The sequence below is a fragment of the Sinohyriopsis cumingii genome, chromosome 15 (assembly GCF_028554795.1).
Source record: "Sinohyriopsis cumingii isolate HCF-2022 chromosome 15, ASM2855479v2, whole genome shotgun sequence".
Classification (NCBI taxonomy): Eukaryota; Metazoa; Mollusca; class Bivalvia; order Unionida; family Unionidae; genus Sinohyriopsis; species Sinohyriopsis cumingii.
In genome coordinates this window covers 122,991,075-123,015,686 of record NC_142975.1, presented here as the reverse complement: position 1 = coordinate 123,015,686, position 24,612 = coordinate 122,991,075, and the positions used below count along the sequence as shown (strand labels likewise).

At 35.2% G+C, this 24,612-nt stretch overlaps 1 protein-coding gene across 1 annotated transcript in view; it reads right to left on the bottom strand.

The window, feature by feature from the left end:
• LOC149782647 (nucleoporin SEH1-like) overlaps window positions 1–24,612 on the bottom strand; it is a 69,238-nt gene that overhangs the window by 35,484 nt on the left and 9,142 nt on the right. Inside the window, exons 3-8 of the mRNA XM_089934143.1 lie at window positions 22,774–22,998; window positions 19,205–19,335; window positions 15,507–15,599; window positions 13,537–13,680; window positions 4,699–4,783; window positions 1,897–1,975 (exon numbers count right to left, since the gene is read on the bottom strand). Coding sequence (XP_089790269.1) covers window positions 1,897–1,975; window positions 4,699–4,783; window positions 13,537–13,680; window positions 15,507–15,599; window positions 19,205–19,335; window positions 22,774–22,998 — 757 coding nt within the window. The remainder of the gene's footprint in view (window positions 1–1,896; window positions 1,976–4,698; window positions 4,784–13,536; window positions 13,681–15,506; window positions 15,600–19,204; window positions 19,336–22,773; window positions 22,999–24,612) is intronic.

The following is a 24,612-nucleotide window of genomic DNA, read 5'->3' as shown; positions in this document are numbered from 1 at the left end:
CTTCTTCTCCTCAGAACTGACAAATTTAAGAGAAATTATGGTATAAGTAAATTCAACAGTGGATTCAATAATCAGAAAAGTATCATTCCTTTCACAAGCTACACTCCTTTGTATATCGGCTTAATGCAATTGTGACTTTAACGTTTTTATAGTGATGCAAAATCTTTGGAGTCTCAGGGCCAGAAAATTCATCACCGCCAGGTCATTTCCGAGACGGAGACAGAAAAGAAAATAATACTTCTTTGTGCCATTGTGATTTTAAAGTTAAGATGTATGCACTGAGTGTTATGTCCATTCAATTTTTTCCAAATGATGCATTAAAAAAAATGCTCAAGATTTTAAATGTTTTACTGATTTAAGCAAATTAATTGTCTATAAAACATAATCCCATGCCAAAAACTGCCTTAGCAAGAAGCCATATATTCCCATTTTGTCTAACTGATTATAATTTAAAGGGCAATACAAAAATGCAGATAGTCTTTCAGAAATGAATCCAGTGAAGTCATTCAATGATTCCAAACTTAAACATCCTGCTAAATGAAGCAACTTGGGAATAAATCAATTAAAGTTGGTCTACAGTAAATTTGTCATGGAAAGTGTACTCTTAGAAATTAACTAAGCTGGAAGCGAATCAAGGGTAATTAAAATTGATGTTGCAGCCCAAATCTACATGCGTCAAAATGATACACAATTCAGTTTCCACACAACAAAAATGGGTCATTTTCAAATTCCACATGTCAAAACCTGAGGGCATGTGTCTTTTGACAAATGTTTTTTAAAACAAACATATGAACAGAGCTAAATACTCATCTGCCGTTATGGAACTCATATCGGTTCCTCTTATTAGACAGACCAATGCAATGAGCATGGACTATTTATTTAAAAAAAGATAACCCTGGTCGATACAGTGTAATTCCTGCCCTTCATCCAAAAGGCATCTAGCTCCATATTCCCCCAATTTTTTAAAAAACAAGATCAAACATTTTAACAATCTGTACTGTAACCTATAATAAAGTTAGCAAACATATAACACCCAAAATATTCTGTATGTAATCCATGGCATGGAAGGTTTTAGCTTCAGATATGTGTAAATCCAGTGCCTCATCTAATGGTACGTGGAAACTAAGACAGGTGAAGAGTCATACGAGTCTACAGGCTGTAAAATATAATCTCTCTATATGCAAGACAGACAGCTCTCTCTTATTACAATGCAGCAGTCAGTGTCCATAATGACATACCACGTTATGTACCTAACCATGTTTAGGGAGTTAGCGTGTCAGACTTGCATCCAAAAGGGTGTAGGTTCGAATTCTAACATCAGACCAGTTTGGATCAGCTAACACTGTGTTTCCTTGGGCAAGGCGCTTTACTTCAACTGCCTCATCACTAAATAACCGACTTGTGTTACTATGCCATATGGCACCAAACTGAACCAAAACTAAACGTGTTATACTGAGAATCACGATATAATCAGGATAGCATAATAAACAGAACAGTGGTATAGAAGGAACTATTTTTTTTTAAATTATGGGGTGTTTTGAAATGGAAATAAATATATAAGACTATGTTTCACCGTCTTCTTTCAAACCAAACAATTTATTATACATTAGTATGATTTTAGTCATGGGGTCAATAGAAGCACTGAGTTTTATCCTGAGTCATGTCATAACAAGGTGCATTATGGGTACAGCTGTATATCTAGTGTAAAGATATGTTACATGAGCAGTTACTTTCAGGATTCTGTATTGCCCTGCATAAATAAGTCTATTTTAAATAGATGTGTTCTTTAAGGAAGTGGATGAATTACAAATGTACATGAATTTTAATGTTTGTGATCAAAGATTCTCATTACCTATTAAATATCAGAAAATAAGTCTCCTAACAAAAGAATAATACCTTTCCACAACCTAACACAGCTATCATCACCAGATGAGGCAAGGACTGTTCCTGTTACATTCCAACTCACTCGCCACACCTGTAAAGATGCAAGAAAGAAATAATGTTGAACAGGCTTAATTACGCATAAAGCCAATGTGGACCTCAGTCTGCTAAGCATACTGGTTTAGGACCTGTGAAAAATACATTTTCTGAAAGGTTGGTATATCTAACTTTTGCAAATGGTCATGAAGTCCACATATGATAAATATTGTATAACATCACTGTCAATTTTTCTTTCAAAATTTGTGAAGTGCCCTTGACTTGTACTTTCCCAGATGTAACATGTTTTTAACATGTAAACAAAATCTCTCTCCTCTAACATCTTTCTGTCTGTAACATCCATGAGTCACGCCAATAAAGCCTGTTAGATTTTTTTAAATTTAGACTGGTCCACTATGTGTGTGTGTGTATCAAAATGGAATGAATCATTGACATGGTTGCACATTTAAGAAAACATGTTTTCTTGTAATTGTTTCCTGTAAAGTTACTAAAAATAGAAAATCAGGAAAAATTTAGATTGAGGTCTAACAATGAATAAATGTGCAGCAGCCAATATTTCCAAGATACAAGCCTCGAACTGGAGGCCCCGAGTAGCCAAGTGGTCTAAAGCGCTCACCGTTACGGATCACTGCCTTCTCACCTGTCTGTGTGGATTTAAGATGTGGGTTAATGAAAAATGGCATTAAACCCCACAACAACAACAAGCCTCGAACTGTAATCATTATTCTGTATCTTGCTCACTCCTTATGTCTTTGATCTGAACTTGGAAACAAGTTATATTTTTTGTTGGTTTTTTTTTCATTTTTAACCGATACCCAGTTGCCCATTTTATTACCTGGGTCATTATCAGTGGGTAACCGTTGACAGCTTTAGGTCCAAGACACTTGCCTTTACAGATCACTGACATCTCACCTCAGTCTGTGCGAGTTCAAGTCCTTGCCTAGGACAACATGGGTAAGTGAGAAAGCTTGCTAGTAGCTTCCTGTGGCATGATGGTTCTTCCCGGGGTTTTCCCAGGTTCTTACTTTATTGAATATATCGGCCACCATCTATAGCCTATCATATGCTGAAAAATGATGCTCAACCCATAACAACAACCGTAGCTTCCAAGTCAGATTGAATTTATGGGTACCTTCTCACTTCTCACATTAAGGAAGCCTTGCTTTTTTCATTATTTACAATAAATATTACTTGCTCCTTACAACACCATAATTATGAATAATTACATTAGTTTCAAATGCAATAATTTCATACTAGTATTTCTCTTTCATGATAATTACTGTGAAAGTTTCCCATAATGGCTACAGATAAGAAGGAAAATAATACACTGTACAATGCCATGACAAATGCAAAATGTTATTTTTTCCCCCAATCATTATCAATTCCAATGTACCATCATTTACTGATGATCTGAATTCTGTGTGATTTTATTTTTTCTTAAGTGTTTTCATTCTAACACACAAGTAATGATCTGCTATTTAACTGTCTGGAAAACATGTGCAAAATAAACTGCCAGTAACACTAGTAACTGAAAGAGAAACGTTCATTTCTAAAAGAAATTTAGGAAACTGAACTTTGATCAAATTACCTCAAGGTTCTCTCTGGTATTTATATACGTCATAAGTTCTGTCTGAGTTGTTGATGATGAAGCAGCAAGCTGATGTTTATTAATTTTTTCATGCTGTTTTATGTCATGGGCGCCTCTATGCTCAGTAGCAAAATCACATTACACAATTTGCAAAACGTAACGTTTTCTCCTTTACTAGATGGTTTCATAAATCTAAACAAGATGGCAAAATTCTTCTTCCAGTTGTTTTCTTTTCATTCCTTGTCTAACCCTACTGCTTTCCTTTTCAACAAGATTAAAAGCTGAATATTATGAATATGAGATACTGTGATAGCGGTAACTGTTTGCACAATCCAATATGGCAGCTAAAGACAGGCATGGTAGCTTTGATTTTGAATGAACCAGTCATATTTTTAGAACTATATTCCTATATTCATACAATACATTTCTAACAGAATGGAACTGAGTGCCTTGTCCAAAACAGAAAATTGCAAAAAATATTTTTCATGCAATTTTTTAAATTCAAAAACAGATTTAAAAAAAAAAAACTACACCCATATTCAGGTCCAAAATAATGGACAAATATGGGAAAAATGGGACACTTGGCAGCCATGTATGATAATACACTGTACAATGCCCTGACAACTGTAACATATTATACACTGTACAATGCCCTGACAACTGTAACAAATTATACACTGTACAATGCTCTGACAACCATAACATATTAAATGCTGTACAATGCCCTGACACCTGTAACAAATTATACATTGTACAATGCTCTGACAACCATAACATATTAAACACTGTACAATGCCCTGGCACCTGTAACAAATTATACATTGTACAATGCCCTGACAACTGTAAAATATGATAATGCACTGTACAATGCCCTGAAAACTGCAACATGTTATAATAATATACTGTACAATGCCCTGAAAACTGTAATTTTACAATACACTGCACAATGCCCTGACAAGTCCAAAGTCTGAGCAAACATGTTATAATAATACACTATACAATACCCTTGATATTTGCAACATGTTATAATAATACACTATACAATACCCTTGATATTTACAACATGTTATAATAATACACTATACAATACCCTTGATATTTGCAAGCTCAGAGCAAATAAGTGTCTTATGCATCATCATTAATTTGTAGCCTTTTTTTCTTTCCATATTTACCTGTTGTTCATGCTCATTAAATTCGGCTACTTCCTTCATGTCAAACTTGGTCAACCCACTTTGTCCACTTTGTGTGGGATCTCTCCTGCAAACAAATATACAGAATCTTACATGCAAGTTATTACAAAGGTCCTACATTATAAGACTGTTCAAAGAAGCCATAAAATTGTACAACTTATGTGAGAGATCAACCTTACATCAAGGTATGCTACTAGCAAGGTCTCATTATAATGGGATATATTGTGAACTATACCCCTAGGCAGGGAGCCTATATTCAAGGTCTCATTATAATGGGATATATTGTGAACTATACCCCTAGACAGGGAGCCTATAATCAAGGTCTCATTATAATGGGATGCATTGTGAACTATACCCCTAGACAGGGAGCCTATAATCAAGGTCTCAATGTAATGTGATACATTGTGAACCCAAGTCAGAAAGCCTCTTAGTAGCGATGTTCTTCAATCCAATCATCCATCAACTATGGTTTCCAAAAGGTAATTTCACTGGGAACAGTTGCATTTCAATCAAACTTGTTTGCAGTTTAATATGGATGAGACCTCCAATTAGTTCAATTTACAAATTTATATGGATGAGATCCCAAATGAGTTCAGTTTACAAATTTATATGGACACGACCCCTAATAAGGTCAATTTACAATTTGATATGGATGACCCCTCCAATGAGTCAAATTTATAACTTTATATTGATGAGACCTCCAATGAGTTAAATTACAACTTGATATGAATGAAACCTCAAAATAAGCAATCAGAGGGCAGATGACCATTACTTATGAAAATAATTTTTCTTTCCAACAAGAAAACATTTTGTTAAAATTGGCAGAATTCTGCTAATCGAGTTTTTAAAAATAAGTTGTTAACTCATTTAGTCCAGGAGATTTTTGTCATTTTCGCCTGAAATGGGTATAGGAAATGCATTTTTGGGGTTAATTATGAATGCATCCAAATACATCTGCTTCCAAGGTCAGAGGCCAAAAAGTCTAAAACCTGGACAAAAAAATCTGAGAACAACACTTGGTGACCATTTGGTGTAAAGTAGTTGGGTTTCAATAATTTTCCCTCTGCATTTTGTAATGCGAGCAGAAAGTCCAGATGTTCTGGTCTCATTGTAGAGCTACATCTGTCTGCTATTTTGTAATACCACCCACTATGGTGTACCTTATATGAACCTAATGCAACAGAGCTCGAAAGTAGGGTACAGCCTCATTATTTCTACAGGCAGGATTGGGGCTGAATGAATTAAAAGGTTACCAAGTGTTAGTAAATGCAATGCAATGCAAATATTAATATTTTTTTAAACCTGAACAAAACTTTAAAGTCAAACAAAGTACCATAAGTAACAAACAAAATACTAGAACACAGCCTCAATTTTTGTTATGCTAGCTGATTAAACATATCAATTTGTTTTATATTAAGGACTTCTTATTAAAAAAAGCTTTTTTCATGCTAAGAACACACCTTCTACCACAAATGCTATTTACGAAGGCAACTTCTCTACAAAAGAAGAACAAAATCAAATAACTCATTTTGGTTTATGTTTTTCATAAACCTTTACAATAATGATTTTTTAATGTGCTACAAAGAAACATTTGAAAATAAATTGCAAAATGACTGAGTAATCAATAAGAGGTTAGATTCAATAAAACTACATGTTAAAAATTCCCCAAAATATTTATTAAAATTCCCAATTTTAGGGTCGAAGCCCACAACATTTTATTGTTGGTATCTTCCTATGTATTAGCAAGGTTTGAGGGTAAAATTCACTGCAATAGCTTGTTTGAGGGTAAAATTCACTGCAATGGCTTGTTTGAGGGTAAAATTCACTGCAATGGCTTGTTTGAGGGTAAAATTCACCGCAATGGCTTGTTTGAGGGTAAAATTCAACACAATGGCTTGTATGAGGGTAAAATTCACCGCAATGGCTTGTTTGAGGGTAAAATTCAACACAATGGCTTGTATGAGGGTAAAATTCACCGCAATGGCTTGTTTGAGGGTAAAATTCGCTGCAATGGCTTGTTTGAGGGTAAAATTCAATGCAATGGCTTGTTTGAGGGTAAAATTCACTGCAATTGCTTGTTTGAGGGTAAAATTCACTGCAATGGCTTGTTTGAGGGTAAAATTCACCGTAATGGCTTGTTTGAGCATAAAATTCCTTGCAATGGTTTGTTTGAGGGTAAAATTCACTGCAATGGCTTGTTTGAGGGTAAAATTCACGCAATGGCTTGTTTGAGGGTAAAATTCACTGCAATGGCTTGTTTGAGGGTAAAATTCACCGTAATGGCTTGTTTGAGCGTAAAATTCACTGCAATGGCTTGTTTGAGGGTAAAATTCAACGCAATGGCTTGTTTGAGGAGGCAAAGATCACTTTTGATGATAACATTTCACATCATGTTCCCAATGCAAACTACCATGTAATATGCATAGATTTATCACAATACATTTTTGTTAACTTAACAAAAAAGGAACTGGGGATGAAAAGCTTAATTATTTTTCTTGTACACTCACCACAATCAGACATCACAGCTATGTTGACACATTGTGATGCCAGACTGTTGTTCATAACTTCGAGAAAACAAAATTATATATAAACAAGGTTCCTGCAATCTTTAAAAAATGTAATTCCAAGACTTTTCCAAAACCTTTTTACAAATTTCAAGAGTACCTATTACATAAATTATGACCTGTAATACTTACCTAACATGTAAATTTCACATTAAATAACACATTTTACAACTGGCTTTGGGCATACGTCATCCTGTCGGATAGGTCATTTTCTTTTGAGTGACAAAACAAAATATTGTACAGAACTAAATAATTATTAATGATGTCCTGAAGAAAAGAAGAGACATCCTTAACCTAATAGAATTACACTAAAGTGCCTTTCAATGGCCACTAAGTTTACGTGGAGCCACAAAGTTCTTTCCCTGGTAGTAATTTTTTTTGTTGGGTTGCAATCTGACTTTGATATTCATCAGACCTTGCAGCAATGCTCTTGTTTAGAAATTATTGCTCCTTTACAATGATTTAAAAGAATACCAGCAGTTCCTTTCAAACTGACACTATTAAATCATCTTGACAAGGGCATAATTGTTATTGTTATTGTTGTTATAGGGTTTAACGCCATTTTCCAGCACAAGATAGGCTATACATGGCGGCTAGTACTAATGGTGGAGGAAGAACCTGGGAAAACCCTGGAAAGAATCACCGACCCACGAGAAGCTACCGGCAAGCTTTCTCACATATTCACATTGGCCGAGCCCTAGACTCGAACCCACACAGACAGAGGTGAGATGGCAGTGATCCGTGACGGAGAGCGCTTTAGACCACTCGGCCACTCGGGGCCCCCGACAAGGGTATAATGCTTGTTGTTGAACTTAATGATAACTAAACAGATGTGTTACTGAGTGAATCACTGAAAATTTAATTTTAAAGATAAATTTTCATGGTCAAAAACAATATATATTTTATTATCATTACTGCTTTTTATCAATTTAACTGAATAATATTCTAAATTCAGAGATACTGAAACACAAAATATTTTGAAGTTTCAAGTCTGGGTGAAGTTTTGTACTCAGGTATTAACATGATCCCAAAGTTACAAATCTGGGTTAAGTTTTTGTGCTCAGTTATTAACATGGAATAAGTTTCAAGTCTGGGTAAAACTTTTGTGAGCAAGGAATAACATGAACAACATTTCAAGTATGTATATAAATTGCAATGTTTTAGCATTATTAAATTATTGTACAATCCCATTATTAGAGCATATTTCTCAATTGATTTTTTGTACACTAATTATGTTGTAACTTAGTCTTTACCGTGAAAAATAATTTCAGAAATTTGTTTTTCTTATCAAAATACACAAAAAATGTTTTTGTTGCAATAAAAAACATTCCATACTGAATCACACATCATGGATGGGCAGCATCCAAGTTATCTGCAGGGTTTATTACCCATCAGAGCCCATTAATACTGTGCCATTGTGTACATAAAGTATCTTGAATTAATCTCAATTCAATACATCAACAAACATAAATCAGAAGCTCGTATTACTTCCAACAAGATATAAAACTAGACAGTGTAAATATTTATTTTAATCCAACACCTCAGCAGGCAAACTTGTATTTAATAGGAAATAGGATAAGATAAGAACCTACATATTCTGAAACTTTCCATCACATATCAAGGGAAGCAACTCCACCAGAAATTTAAAAAAAAAATAAAAGATTCCAAGACATGAAAGCACATAGATTTTATAGGGAATTACCTACACTGAAATAGAATTAAGTTGCAAGATTAAATCTACCCGATATTATCACAAATATAGCGATATACATAAATCAGCAGTAGAACACGTTGTCTATTTGCATCTGATGATTAAGATTACTGAAGCTGAGCCATGGTGGCTTAGTGGTTAGATTGTGGGATACATGACTGAAAGCGATGACAACAAAAAACAGGAATGGGGTCATACCACAGGCCCACCTGGCCATAACAAAACATTATACAAAACAGAAATATATAAAGGATTCATTAACAGAAAAAAAGAGACATTCTTAACCATACAGAATCACACTTAAGTGCTTTTCTATGGCTACTAAATGTATGTGCAGCTACAAAGTTCTTTCCATGGTAGCAATTTGGGTTGCAATCTGATTTTAAAATTCATTAGACCCTGCAGCATAGCTCTTGTTTAGAAATTACTGTTCCTTTACAAGGATTTAAAAGAATATCAGCAGTTACAAAATGACAGTATTAATTTGTCCCAACAATGGCACAATACTTGTTGAACTTAATAACTGATCAGACGCATAAATGAGCAAATAACTTTAAATTTTCAGTCAAAAACAAAATATATTTTGCTAAGACTGTTTTCTTTAAAATTTAACAGAATATGATATGCTAAAGAAACCACTGATATTATATACATTTAATCTGCATTATTTGTTGACTTTTATTAATGACTGTATGTTATGTATATTATGCATATTTGCGTTTTGTACTTTACCTTGTCCATAATCAAGATCATGGTGTACCTGACCGGTAACATTCATTTTGTAAAAACAGAATACATAGCTATAATTTTCTCTATGATTGTGGAATCAATATTCAGATCATTATTAATGGCAAACATCTTGCCTTAACATCTGAAACAGAATCATTCTTGTTGTTGTGTTTGGTTTTTTATTTGGATTGATTATTATTCATGGAATTAAAAAGTGCTCACTAATATTTGACTAAAACTTTAGTTTGGAATCATAGCGAATTCAGGCAGGGACATTACTTAAAAGACTCTTAGCTCATCACCACAATCCAGGCCACTGGAAAAAAGCACGTTCAAAACTATAGACACATCAACATATGCAATATCGTAACTTATTTAGAATACCATTGGAACTAAGCTGAAACTTCATACATTTGGACTAGTGATAGAACCTTTAGGACTATTTGGGATTTAATTCACAATAATGTTAAGTTCTTTTAAATTTTCACTTTACATTATTATGACAAATTTGAATTTGACAAATCTTTTTGGTTTTCACTCTTTTCTGTTAATTAAAGATCTGTATGATCAATAACATTGTGACCATCCATTTGGGAGAACTAGAAATAATATTTTCAAGATGGCCACGGTGGCAGCTATACTGGATTTGCAAGCGGTACCATTTTCATTTTAGGTCAAACTTGACATCATAAGAATTCTTTTGGGGGCGCTCACCAATTAATATGTACTTTTGAGAGAGTGACGTATGTAATGTGAAGTAGTTCACATTTAAAACATGCACAATGGAGAGAATCTTGACATACCTCTGTGCTACATTACATTATTTCTTTGGATATTGTACTTCTGGAAATTTTACATGATTTAAGCACACTGCTAACTAAAATGACTGCTCCCTTGTGTTAAAAAATCAGCCTGAATTAGTCTAAAGTACACTATACATAACAGCTATTAAAATAGTGAAAATGAATTTTGCCAGACTAGACAATACCAGTTTCTGAAAGTGCAATGAATGAATTACCAAATATATAAAATGTAAAAAAAGTTATCGGCTTTTTCTTTATACAATTTACCTCTGAAGTTCAGGAAGTGAAAATGACCAAGTAGAGCTAGCACTTTCTTGTAAGGTGCACATCTGAAGTAAGGCCAAGCTGTATACTCTATAACCCATAGTACATCCATCAATCATACACCAAAATAAAGGGAATTAAAGGTTCTCTGAATTATACCCAAGATATACAAGGTCTTTTTAAAACAGCCAGTATAACCAGTGAGGAAAGCCAGGGAAATTCTTTTTCTTTAAAATCCTAACCCTATGCAAAATACGAAACTGTTGAGCGCCACCTTAAAGCAAATATAAAAATGTTTGCAATTATTTTTTTATTTTCATATAATTATGTATGATGTTCTGAATAAAATGGTACATTCATATTGACGTTAAGCATGAAAATAAGCTAATTATGCTCATTTTGCTCTTGCTTACATAATTTGCCATGAGGCATGTTTGTGAGTAGTGATCTTAATTATGGGGAAATTAGAAGTCTTAGAATATAGGAATAGAGTCAACTTAAATTTAAAACTGTTGCAATAAGTAAAAAAAATATAAAGTGAAAATGTTTCTTTTTATTTATTTGCAATGAAATAAAAAATAAATGATGAGAAAGTGAATTCGCTTTTTCCACATTAACAATAGGCAAATATTTTACAATTTGACCTTTGACCTCTATGAAACTGATAAGTTACCTCCCTTTTCAAATTGTAAAATTCATTGTTGATATCTCAGAAATAATTCTGGCTAGCTTCATGTTCCTGTCATTCAGCATAACATTAGTTGCTATGTTTACAAAATGTAATGTGCATTCTTAAAACAGCTCGCTTTTTATCATGGGGCGGGGCTGGACTTGCTAGAGACTGACACTCACAAATACTGTTCTGTGGGGGGGAAAGGCAGGAGAATTATTCAAAAGGATTGTTTTGATGCTTGCGACTTAAATGTTTCAGCCATATAAACATAATTAAAATCATACAATAATAATACCTATATTCTCTTTATGGGGGCGCTCACCAGTTAATATGTACTTTTGAGAGAGTGACGTTATGTAAGGTGAAGTAGCTCGCATTTAAAACATGCACAATGGAGAGAATCTTGGCATACCTCTATGCTCATTAATGTAATGTGGATGATATTTCTTTGGATATTGTACTTTTGGAAATTTTACATGATTTAAGCACACTGCTAACTAAAATGACTGCTCCCTTGTGTTAAAAAATCAGCCTGAATTAGTCTGAAGTACACTATACATAACAGCTATTAAAATAGTGAAAATGAATTTTGCCAGACTAGACAATACCAGCTTCTGAAAGTGCAATGAATGAATTACCAAATATATAAAATGCATAAAAAGTTATTGGCTCTTTTTTTTAATACAATTTACCTCTGAAGTTCAGGAAGTGAAAATGACCAAGTAGAGCTAGCACTTTTTTGATGCACATCTGAAGTAAGGCCAAGCTGTATACTCTATAACCCACAGTACACCCATCAATCATACACCAAAATAAAGGGAATTAAAGGTTCTTTGAATTATACCTCAGATATACAAGGTCGTTTGTAAATAGCCAATACAACCAGTGAGGAAAGCCAGGGAAATTCTTTTTCTTTAAAATGCTAACCCTATGCAAAATATGAAACTGTAGAGCGCCACCTTTAGTGAAAAGCCCATGCTGATAACAAGATTTTCAAAATGGATGTCCAAGGTGCACCATTTTCCTACTGAACCAACTGGACCACTGGATGAATGCATCATTTCACAGCGATCCTCCATCTAGTTTAGTAGGAGCAGCAATAACAAACTTGTGCTAACTGATGGACACTGGACAACAGACCATCTCAAAAACTCTCCTAGTCCATGACCAGTGCAGCTAAAAAAAGTTGGGAAAACCAATATTTTTTCAAGACAAATATTATGAATTTGTCTACTGAAAAAAAAATGAAATCTTAACCAGACTTACCTTCGTAAACTTGAACAAAAAAGCATGCTCTTATTCACATTCTAGCTGCCTCTTAAGTCCAGATTTCTCTGAGTGCACCATATTTGTGGAGATACGAGTGTCATATATTCACAGTGCTAGTTTATTAGTAGTAACATTTCTGTTTATTATTTTTAAAAAATGAATTGTTCCAGATTGCTTGGGTGCTAGCATTACTTTTTAGCTCACTTGTGAAAAAAAAATATCTGCAAGGCAAAATATAAGCTTCTCAACATATGGTTAGAGAAACTAAAGAAAAATATGGATAAAGAAAGGAAAAATAGAGTTCAGAAACATTTTTGGCAAAAACTAGGGCCCCTGGAAAGACTGTATGGTTTGTCTTTCAGCAAGGCACTTAAATCCAATTGTCCTGCAACCAAAACAACCTACTTTGTGTTGATGTGCTGTAAAACCCTGCCTAAACCACACCAAAGCTTTCAAAAACCAGTTGAAAATAAATTCATTTATTCAGTTATATTAGTTCAATTTAAAGACCTTGTGATACATCAATTAGGCAGGTAACACAAAAATGTCACCTACCCTAATCAGCGTTTTACAAGTCCCAGATAATCAAGCAACCAGGGATACTGAGCTCTGATACAAACAATAATTCTCATTTAGTACTTGTATTATTTTAATGTGTAGCTGTAAAAACCTTTATAGGAAATTTATGGATAAGTGCCCCTAATTAACTTTTTTTGTGGTAGATGGGTGTGAATAATTTAGGTGCTGCACAATCACACATTTATTTGGCTCTGGAATAGCCTTAGATCTTGTTATCCAAATACTCACCTGAGTGGCTCAATGGATATAATCTTTAGATTTTTGGAGGCTATTGCCAGAAGATGAGAGTTTCGGCCACCAAGATTTGGTGCAAATGCCAGATCATAGACAGGGTCTGCAATCCTTGCTATGGTTTCTACTTTGTTCCATTTCCTGAAAGGAAAAAAATATAATGCTTATTATTCAATTCACACGTAACATAAGTTAAAGAATGCATGAAAATATTTTGTAACAATCTGTGTGTGGATCTTCACTGGCCAAGGTTCCAATGTCTTAAGCCTATCTATACCTTGGCAGTCGTTCATTTATTTCAGTGCTTTGGGTCTGTGAAATCGAAAGACAATTGGAGCACATAACTGGAATGGACTCATAAATATGCAATTTATCTCTACCCAGTCCATGTTTATAGAAATACATCCTTTCCCTCAAATACACGTTATATATAGCCATACTTTCAATGTAAAACTGACAAAGTATCCTTTTGAAATCAACTGCCTTCACCATTTTTTTCAGTAGACATACAACGCACCGCTGTAACATGCTACTGGTATTACATACTAAGGGAGACAACTCATGAAATAAAATAGATTTCACTAGGACAAAGCTCTGTACATCCACCAAGGTTAACACATTGGAACCTTCGCTAGCAAAGATGGTGTGTGTGTGTGTGTGTGTGTGTGTGTGTGATTTGGATTTTAAACGTAGCTCTGACAATTTTCCAGTCATATCACTACAATGTCTGCAGTGTGGCAGTTTATTGCAACATCTAGCAAATTTTGACGAGGGGGAAATTATGGAGAGAGAGAGAGAGAGAGAGAGAGAGAGAGAGAGAGAGAGAGATAGAGAGAGAATGTGATTAGCATTTGATAAAATACCTATAATGAAATCTTTATTAAAACTTTCCAAGGAGAATAGAGATGTCAGACTTAATAGCATATCTAGGTACAAGATGGTAGAGCTATGACAATTAGAATTTTCTGCTGCCATAATATGATGACAAAGTGAAATATTATTAGCTGTTGTAGTTCATTTGGAGAACCTTTGTGATTTCCCTTGCTGCAGTGGTGGAATTGTTATAAAAGATAATGTTAAAGTTTCAGGCCACTGAAAGCATCTTTCTATGCTCATTGATTGAGAGTACGGATCACTCTATCGAGGCAGTCTGTAGAATTTATCATTTTGAGATCACAGACTTATGAGAAATCATCAAACTAGTTGACCGACCAGTATTATACATGGACATCAAGATTCCATCGTGGTCACATATGGACTTCTTGAACTCTACTCTTTAACTTGAAAAATTAGAATGTATAGTCTGCGGGTTACAAGGGAAATAATCTTGTATTCCTGCATAAACCAAGTTGCACAGAGAAGACTTTCATATAAAACCTGAAGAAATAACATTTTACTTGTTTCTGGTCATTAATGATTTCTTTTTTAAAATTGAGAAAATTTACTTTTTAAAAAGGCATTAGAACAAGTGAGCCGACTGGGCTACCTGAATTCAACATGTTAGCCAACACACAGAGCATTCTGACAGTTGAGACTCAAGATTCTGGTCACTGAGATCAAGCAATATGATAGTGAAGACAGCATTTAAGGGGCTGACATTCAGCATTCAAGGGGCTGAGACCAAGCATTAAAGGAGCTGAGATAAAGAATTCTGGTAACTGAGATTAAGCATTTAAAGGGCCAAGACCCAGCATTCAGGGAGCTGAGAACCAGCATTCACAGAGCTGAGATTAAGCATTATGACAGCAGAGTCATAGCATTCTGGTAACAACACCCACCATTTATGCTAGCCTTTGGGCTCTTATCATAAGATTTACTTAACCCTTAAGTCTTATCACTAACTGCAATTGCTGGACAGATTTACTTCCAGGTTACCTTGATACTGCTGGCATTTGCATAGGTGTATTCACTACATCGTAATATCACTGTGTTTATACACTACCAGGTACTGTGTGTTCATACACTACCTGGTACTATCACTGTATTCGTATATCTGCACTTTCCCTCCTGCTGACAGATTTGTGTCATCACTACCGACTGCTATCATTGGTGGATGGATCCTGGTGATGAAACAATGAAAAACTGGATCTTATCATGCATACATGTACATTGAAAATGGGTCCATTATTCATATCCAATTTTATTTAACTATCCTATCTTCCTTGAAAAATAGTGAACCTGTCAATAAGGACACTCCAAAGGCTACAAATTTATCCTTTGCTGATGTTTTTGTTATATGGTTTAACACCATTTTTGAGCACAAGATAGGCTATACTTGGTGGCCAGTATAAATGGCAGAGGAAGAACCGGGGAAAACCCCAGAAAGAATCACTGATCCAAGGAAAGCTACGTGCAAGCCTTCTCATGTACCCATATAGGCCGAGCCAACAACCCACACTGGCAGAGGTGAGATGGCAGTTATCTATAATGGTGAGTGCTTTAGACCACTTGGACACTCTAGGCCCCTTGTCCTTTATAGGCATAGGTCATTTATATAGAGGTTGAATATGACAGCAAAGTGAAGGGTTCATAAATGTAGTCTTTTAATAGCAGGTGACTTGTATAGGTGTCCACTATAAAAGGTTTCAGTGTATATTCTGTGAGACCAATCAAGAATATATATTAAATATGATAACAATATCCAGGAATGGCTCATTATATACCCAACCTATATTTAATAGAGCTACGTGTAGGTGCAAGAATATTTTCTGTTGATTCTTGAGGTTATTGCACAAACAGGACTCAATCACCTTGATCTCTGATTACAGCTAAGGCTGCAACATTTACATGTATGAATGGATTAGTTAAGTTTAATGCCCATAAACATCTGAAAAATTGGTACCTGTGTAAAGGAACGTGCACAAGGTTGTCAGTGATGTGGAAACTACTCATTTCAATATAATTATGTATTTCAACATCTCTTCTTAACACAACTATTTAATAAGATTTTGTTACTTTTTTAATCTCTGGATGATTTTCAATTCAAATCAGGCAACACTGAAAAAGATGATGCTGATGGAAATTGACTGGACTGACCATTAGACATCATGTAGATTTGCAAAACTGGTTAAGAAAAATATCTTTAACCTTTGAAAAACATGCTGTTTAACAAAACCTTTGATGGGCAACAGTTTATTTTAAATTTAATAAAACACAGTATTTTCTTATAGTCATTGTAGATCCAACAAAAGCAACCCATGCACATGTCCAAGTTACATTATTGATATTTCATAAATTATATACATGTAGCAGTATGAAGATTCTCATGATAATCCTAAGTAAATTTTCAGGGATGCAACAAGAAATCAGATGTAGAGGGAGCTGCCCCACTGGCTTCAAAATTTAAGGGTGGTCAGAAAAATTACAGGGTGGAAAAAAATCTTCTTAACACCACAACACATGCCGTTCGTTTTTCCCTTTAATATATCAAGTGTTCTTTAGACAATGAAATCCTGATGTGAATCATTCTGTAACTGTATTAGCATTATTTTACTGACATCTTCAGAAGTTAATCTGTTTCTGATTGAAGTCTGAATGTTAGTCTGTGCTGAGAAATTCTTCCCACACCTGCATTTTGGTGAGGGATGTGCATGGACAATTTTAAATATGGAGCCAATCCCTGATATTTCACTCAAATTTTTTCTAGGTCTTTGTTTGTTTTAATCCCATTCAAATGGAGTACTAGCTAACTGTCTGAGAACCTTCGATTCTGATCATACAATTAACCATTTTTGAAAGATGCAATGAAAAGACTGACATACAAGAAACACCTTGGTTATCAAGACTAAAACAGACAACGTTACACTTAGCAAAACATGCCCAGTCTTTGTTTAGATTGTTGGACCATGTAGATATTTATTTGTTCAGGTTATATTATACAAGTTCTCATGCACTGCTAATTTCAAACCACATTACATACAATCAATCTTGCATGATCAGCACACTTGTACAGTCTGGCAGCATTACTGCATTTACCTTAATTGATAGATATATTTAACAAAGACATGTCTAAAAAAACTGAATCTTGTCCCAATAAAGGTAAAAGACCAATAGTAAATGAAACAAATACAAACTGAGAAAGGTGCGACCCACACAATGTCTATGGTTTATATATAAATAGTGGTCAGCTTTAAGCCTATGGTGTAGATCAGAAGGAAGGCTGAGTTCTGAATCGCTTTTTTTAAATGCCATTGTTTTGGATACTAAATAACATGTACTCATTTACAAATTTTGGTAAACATTGCCAATGCAGTCAATGTATGGGGGTGACAAGCTAAGTATAATGTACAGAAGCCATTATTTTTTTATTAGACTTCCCATGAGTGACCGCTTATCTTGAAACCACCAATATGTATGTTTATTTATAAGTGCAAGCTATCCAAAAACTGCAGTCAAGGAGAATACTGCATAACAAAACCTAATTGGGCCATAATGAAGTTATTATGAGAGAAAGAAAAAAAAAAAAAACATTTCTTTCTGTTCTTTGATCTCAGCTTTGGCTTTTTGACCCAGAATTCTTGCCTGATGTGCAAGATGTCCACATATAATGGTTGAGGTACATGGTTGATAATTAACAGGTTTGTACCTAAACTATTATTTTTCTTACAGAGTGACATTGAGTTTTGATATTAGACCCTAATATGCAATAGATTTCATTCTTGCACAAGATATAGACTAGGGTTAGCATATATCAATGTATGGCTGCATTCTTTTGAAAATATTTCCCATCCAGCACAATCTGAGTATCCTGCAGCCACCTTATAATGTCATCCTTTTACCAAAGTATTTTGTTCTGGTATTTACATTAGTTCCAGCAATTAGCCTGACCATACCCTAGATCATAGTGGACTAAAGTTTCACTAGAGTGACCAAAACTACTCCCATGCATGAAACATCAAGACATTTTACATATGGTGCCAAATGCCTTTTGCTTGTTGCTTAAATCTTTCTTGAGTATGTACTGTACTCAGGATTCGACAGCCATGTGTCGTTAAAAAGACAAGCGCACAGCATTGTGACACATGGTCAGTAACAACAGTGCAAACTTTTTAGGCAGCAAATACAGATGAAAGGGAAACAATTCCAGCACACTTCCATTCAGGTTTTGACCTTTGCTGTCTTCATTGATAACTACTCAGCCTAGTGTCTTTATTGCATTTCAAGTTTTTTTACTCAATAAAAGTCAGACAAAATATTATATATAACAACTTTAATGTAATCACATTCCAACAATTTTCAAACTTTTACAAACTTATGCCATTTTTACAAACAGTTAAGGAATTGAAAATGCTCCTTCAATTCTTACATGTTTTTAAAGACATCATTACGTCTGGTAAGTGAGCCTGCCTAAGATGTAATAGACTATAGAAGTTTTTCACCACCTGGGAATATACGAGGATGTGGGTGGTCTCCCCCTTGCATTCAGAGGTAACTAACAGTAGAAGAGTTGTCAGAAAGAACCAGAATGTCCGTTTCAGACACTTGCAGTGGTTTTTATCTTTAGAAGGCTGGCATTCATACACCACTCCTAAAGGTACCACACCCTGCTCAATGGTGATATCAACTAAACTCACTTATTGACAAGCATTTAAAATAAGTGCACTCTCTTATTGGCAAACAATGTACAAGGATAATTTTATTGATCTAACCCACAGTATAATGTTACCTGGAGGTATTCCAAGAGACACAGGAACAGCTCAGTTTACATGAGATCTCATTCTGTAGTGACCACTGGTTCAGATTCATTACATCTGGAGCCTCATATATCCGTACAATCCCATCTGCTGAACATGTAGCCTGAAATAAAAAACATGACCAAAAGTATATTGACACTGTACAAACAATAAATGCCTCTTGAAGACCAGGCAAAGATTTTTTTTGGGGGGGAACAGGGTTTGCAGCCATCATTTAAATGCATAGATCAAAGACCAATTCAATTCATGATCTGTGCCATACAACTCAGTTGATGGTAAAGACCTAGAAATAGGACCATATGTCAAACATAAACACAGATACAGATAAGACTGTAAAGAAAACGCAGGTAACAGCCTCTTGTATGTGAATCTAAAGCCAGGAATTATGTAATAAGATGGTACAGAAAACCCAAAACAGTGAATTTCAACTGATATGGTTAAAACAAATGAGTGTTGAAGGTTTAGTCATAAAGATTTATCTAGATATAAATTTCTTTTTATAATTAGTTATCTGATTTAAATAACATCTTCACTTCATGTCTTTTTGTTATTTTCTACCATTAAAATTGCACTTGACTTATGTTCATTTTTATGGTGACCATATTACATGCTTAATTGCCTAGTGACCTAATATTTGCAACTACTATTAAAATGTTTATAAAGTTGTACTTTGCCTAATAACTCCGAGGTTCAGAAATTGCTCAGATGGAAACCAACAACAATGTCACCTATTTCATCAAGTGAACCTATGTCAACATGTTTTTTTTTCTCCTTAGAGACTGTCAAGGAAAGGGATAAAATCAAATTGTATAAGTCCACAAATATTTTCCACAACAATTATGAAGAAATCTGTTTACATACATAGTCATAAGATTCAACATCTTTCCATATGCTCCTGAAACATGTGAATTGAATAATGTATTATTCTAACAAGTTCTCTTCAAAAACAAATTACCAAGATAACTGGTTAAAACATTAGAAAATTATTTTAAGAAAACAAGTATCAAAAGCACACACTACATGCAGCACTTATTGTCACATTATTAGTACAAACTTGTCACCAGCTTCTATGCAATACATGTTTGTCGCCTAATAAGGCAAGAAATAACTTGGTTTTGCCTTAGAACGATTTGATCATTTTTGTTGTACATGCGTACAGCGTTACCTAGGGTGGATAACTGTCTTTTTTTTATAATTAAGTGACTGAACTAGCATGTATCTTGTCAAATATCGCTTGCGGCGAGAGACACAAAAAGCACGGTATGCACTGGTCTTTTACCCATACTAATACTCAATCTCCTGTAGATTTAAGGCAAGTTTCTTTTCTGACACATTGGTCTTTGGGATCTTATCAAGGAGTGTACATTCTCTATTTTGTTCTACAGCCATGGGGGTAAGTGTTACATTTTTATTTTATTTAATATGTGAAGCACATTCAGTTTTAATGTTGTAGTGTGAAATGTTGCCTTTACCACTACGCGGATTTGAAACATGAACTTCTGAACTGTTATAAGTTACTATTAAGAGTTTAATTTAGTAGCATAGATTTCAATTCTGTACATGTTATTATGACCAGTCTGGTTTTATTTTAGCTGTCTTTATGTGTGTGCGGGCGTATCAGGCTGTCGGTCTAGCTGTCTGTATGGGGATGGAAGCAGGTGCGATCATCAAGACCATACAAGGCCGAAAGTGCTGACTTGTAAACTTGTGCACATGGTGGATCCATGAAGGGTGTGTGTAGCCAATACAAGTGTGGTCCACCCCAAGAATTTTACGAGAACTGTGTGGTTTGATAATGAACATATGGACCAGGTCAAATTGTTTCATTTGCAAGTTTATACAAGCATTTATATGAGTCATACATGGTTATGAATCAAGTACTGTACAAATGACTGAGTCACAATGTTTGGTACAATTGTTATGTTGATTACAATTGATCATGTTTGTTGTAATTGTTTATGCTGTTTCAATTGAGTAGATGGAACATATGGTGTTTCAGCTGAGTACAACTGAGTTCCTTTCATTGCATGAGATTACACGAATCTTACTTTCATTGCATGAGATTATATGAATCTTACTTTCATTACATGAGGTTATATGAATCTTACTTTCTTTACAAATTATATAAATCTTACTTTCATTACATGAGAATATATGAATCAGTTTTGTTTTCCCATCTGTGAATGTTCATGTAAAGTAACTGAATGAGTCATGTGTTTAGAGCTTGAAAGAATCACACTGTATTTGTAGAGGATATACATATTTTTGTTAATTCATTTCATAAACTTCCATCTTTCATCACACTGTGTTGTGTTGTCATTTAATCTAAGCATCCATTCAGGTCAAATCCCGTTGCACTGTTGTTTCATTAAGAGTACAGAGTTCTCTCCCATTATCATGAGCACCTATAGCCACAACAAGACTGCAAAGTTTTCTCTGATGCCGTGCAGCACCCATGGCCACAAGACAAGTGTGAAGTTGTTTCTCCAATTACTGTGCAGCCAGTATGGCAGCGGTAGGAGTACAAAGTTTTCTTCCACCGATATGTCAGCACCTATGGCCACAATAGGATTGCAACGATTTATCACATTAATGTACAGCATGCATGGCCACGTCATGAGTACCAAGTTATCTCCCATTCCCATGCAATATCTGTAGACATATTAAGTGTACCATACCAAGTTATCTCCCATTCCCGTGCAATATCTGTAGACATATTAAGTGTACCATACCAAGTTTTCTCCCACTGCCATGCAATATCTGTATACATATTAAGTGTAACGTACCAAGTTCTCTCCCACTGCCATGCAATATCCGTAGACATATTAAGTGTACCATACCAAGTTTTCTCCCAATGCTATGCAATATCTGTAGACATATTAAGTGTACCGTACCAAGTTTTCTCCCACTGCCATGCAATATCTGTATGCGTATTAAGTGTACCGTACCAAGTTTTCTCCCACTGCCATGCAATATCTGTTGACATATTAAGTGTACCGTACCAAATTTTCTCCCACTGCCATGCAATATCTGTATACGTATTAAGTGTACCGTACCAAGTTTTCTCCCACTGCCATGCAATATCTGTTGACATATCAAGTGTACCGTACCAAATTTTCTCCCACTGCCATGCAATATCTGTAGACATATTAAGAGTACTGTACCAAGTTTTCTCCCACTACCATGCAATGACATATTGTTGTGCAGAATTACCCAACGCGCAGAATTGGCCAACATGGGGGTACATTACATATACTTCTTACAAAATAGTTAGTCACCCTCTAGAAAGGCCATCCGTCTTATAAGGCCACTTTCCCAGTGCAGATGGGGTGGTCGTATAAGAGGGGGCCCACTGTATTATCACAAGATATAATGTTGGTGCTACCTGGGTTTACACTTGGGCAAGCACTTTCAAGATGTAGAGATACTATTTCTTGTCTTTAATTTTGGCAATGTCTGCATTATCCAAGACAAACAAAACTAAATTAGACCCTGTTTAACTTAACTTGCTATGTGGTTCATAGCTTAAATACTTAAGTACCAATTGTAATCCAAGATGTTTGGGGGCAAACTTGACATCTGTGACAGAGGTCCTACTGTCTACTAGGCTTGATCGTCGGAGCCAGGTACGAAGACTTCCTTCATGTCGTTTTTCTCCTACCATCTCCTCCCACACTGCTGCAGTGCGGTCAAACGAGCAAGTTGCAATCACCTGTCCAAACTCGGGATGTGCCCATGTCACTCGCCAAACAGAGCCACTATGTGTCTAGTAAGAAGAGAAAAACACAAATGATGATATTCATGTTTATAAAACTTTTTTCCACATCATACCTAAACAAGAGTCCCTCAAATGGACTGATGCTCCACTGGCCAAACAAAAAAAAAACAAAGAACTGAAGACAAATCCATTTCTTCTGTATTCTAAAGATGATGAATATTGAAATCAACTATGATATCTCTAGATGTCTGTGGGGCACTGTTTTTATTCTGGGCAAACCATACATCATAAGAAACATTTTTATGAAAACCCCATATCAATAAGACCATCCCGAAAGAGTTGAAGTGGTGATAAAAAAAATTTCAAGATGACCAACATGCTGCCACATTGGTTGTCAAATCGGCACCATCTGAATTCACAACCAACTAAGCATTACAAAAAGTATTGCAATTAAATCCCAGTATCAATACGAGAAACTATTCAGGGTAAGTTGTGATAACGAGAATTTCAAGATGACAAACACTGGTTGTCAGATTGGTGCCATTTTCATTTAGATATGGTATGGTGATTTATAGCACAGCAACACAATAGGTTATTTATTGTCGAGGCAATTGGAGCAAAGTGCCTTGCATAAAGTCACACAATTAGTAGGAGCTGAATCTCTACGATCACAAGTCTGACTCGCTAACCATGTAACCACCTGGCTCGCTAACCAGGGAGTCACCATGGCTTCCTTTTCATTTAGGACCAACTAGACATTATAAGAAATCTTTAGTAAGAACCCAATGATGATTCAAATATCTGCTCAGGAGATGTAGTGATAAGAATTTAAAAGTGGACATACTGATGTCCAAGTGGTACTCATCTCTGCTATTCAAGGTTCTGATGTGTTAACCCTATCCACATCTTGGTGGATTGATGAGATATACAAGTACTTTGTCAAAGCAATATCTCTTGGATTTCAAGAGTTGTCTCCCTTAGTATGTTATGCCAACTAACCAATAGCGCTCAACAGCAGTGCTTTGTTACTTTATACATTGGCAGAAAATGGTGTAGGTGTATTTAATGGAAAGGATGTATTTGTACAAACATGGACTGGTAGTGGAAAACTGCTTATTTATCAGTCCATTCTATAGTGTGCTCTCCTTGTGTATCAATCTTGTAGGAACAGTTCAAATTTGAGCAACCTGATTTTGATTGGATAAGGTGACTTGCCACGACATCCAATGAAATTCACAGATTCAAAGCACTGAATTATCTCATCAATCAGCCAAGGTGTAGATAGGGTTAAAATATCGGAACCTTGGCTAGCAAAGACGAGGAGTACTATTTTCATTTCAGAACTAGACACAAGTCTTTCTGTTAAAAATATGGCCCATGTAATCCAATCATCAATTCAACAGTGATAGCAAAAATTTTAAGATGGACGCCATGGAGGTGATATGGGATGTCAGATTAGCACAATTTTGTTTAGGACAAACTAGACATTATAAGAAGTCTTTAAGAAAGCCCCACCATGACATAACTATATGTTCAGTTGAGGGTATCCTATCACAGGACACATTAACCCTATGAGGGTAACCTATCACAATACACTTTAACCCATTTAGGGTAACCTATCACAATACACATTTGACCCAGTGAGGGTAACCTATCATAATA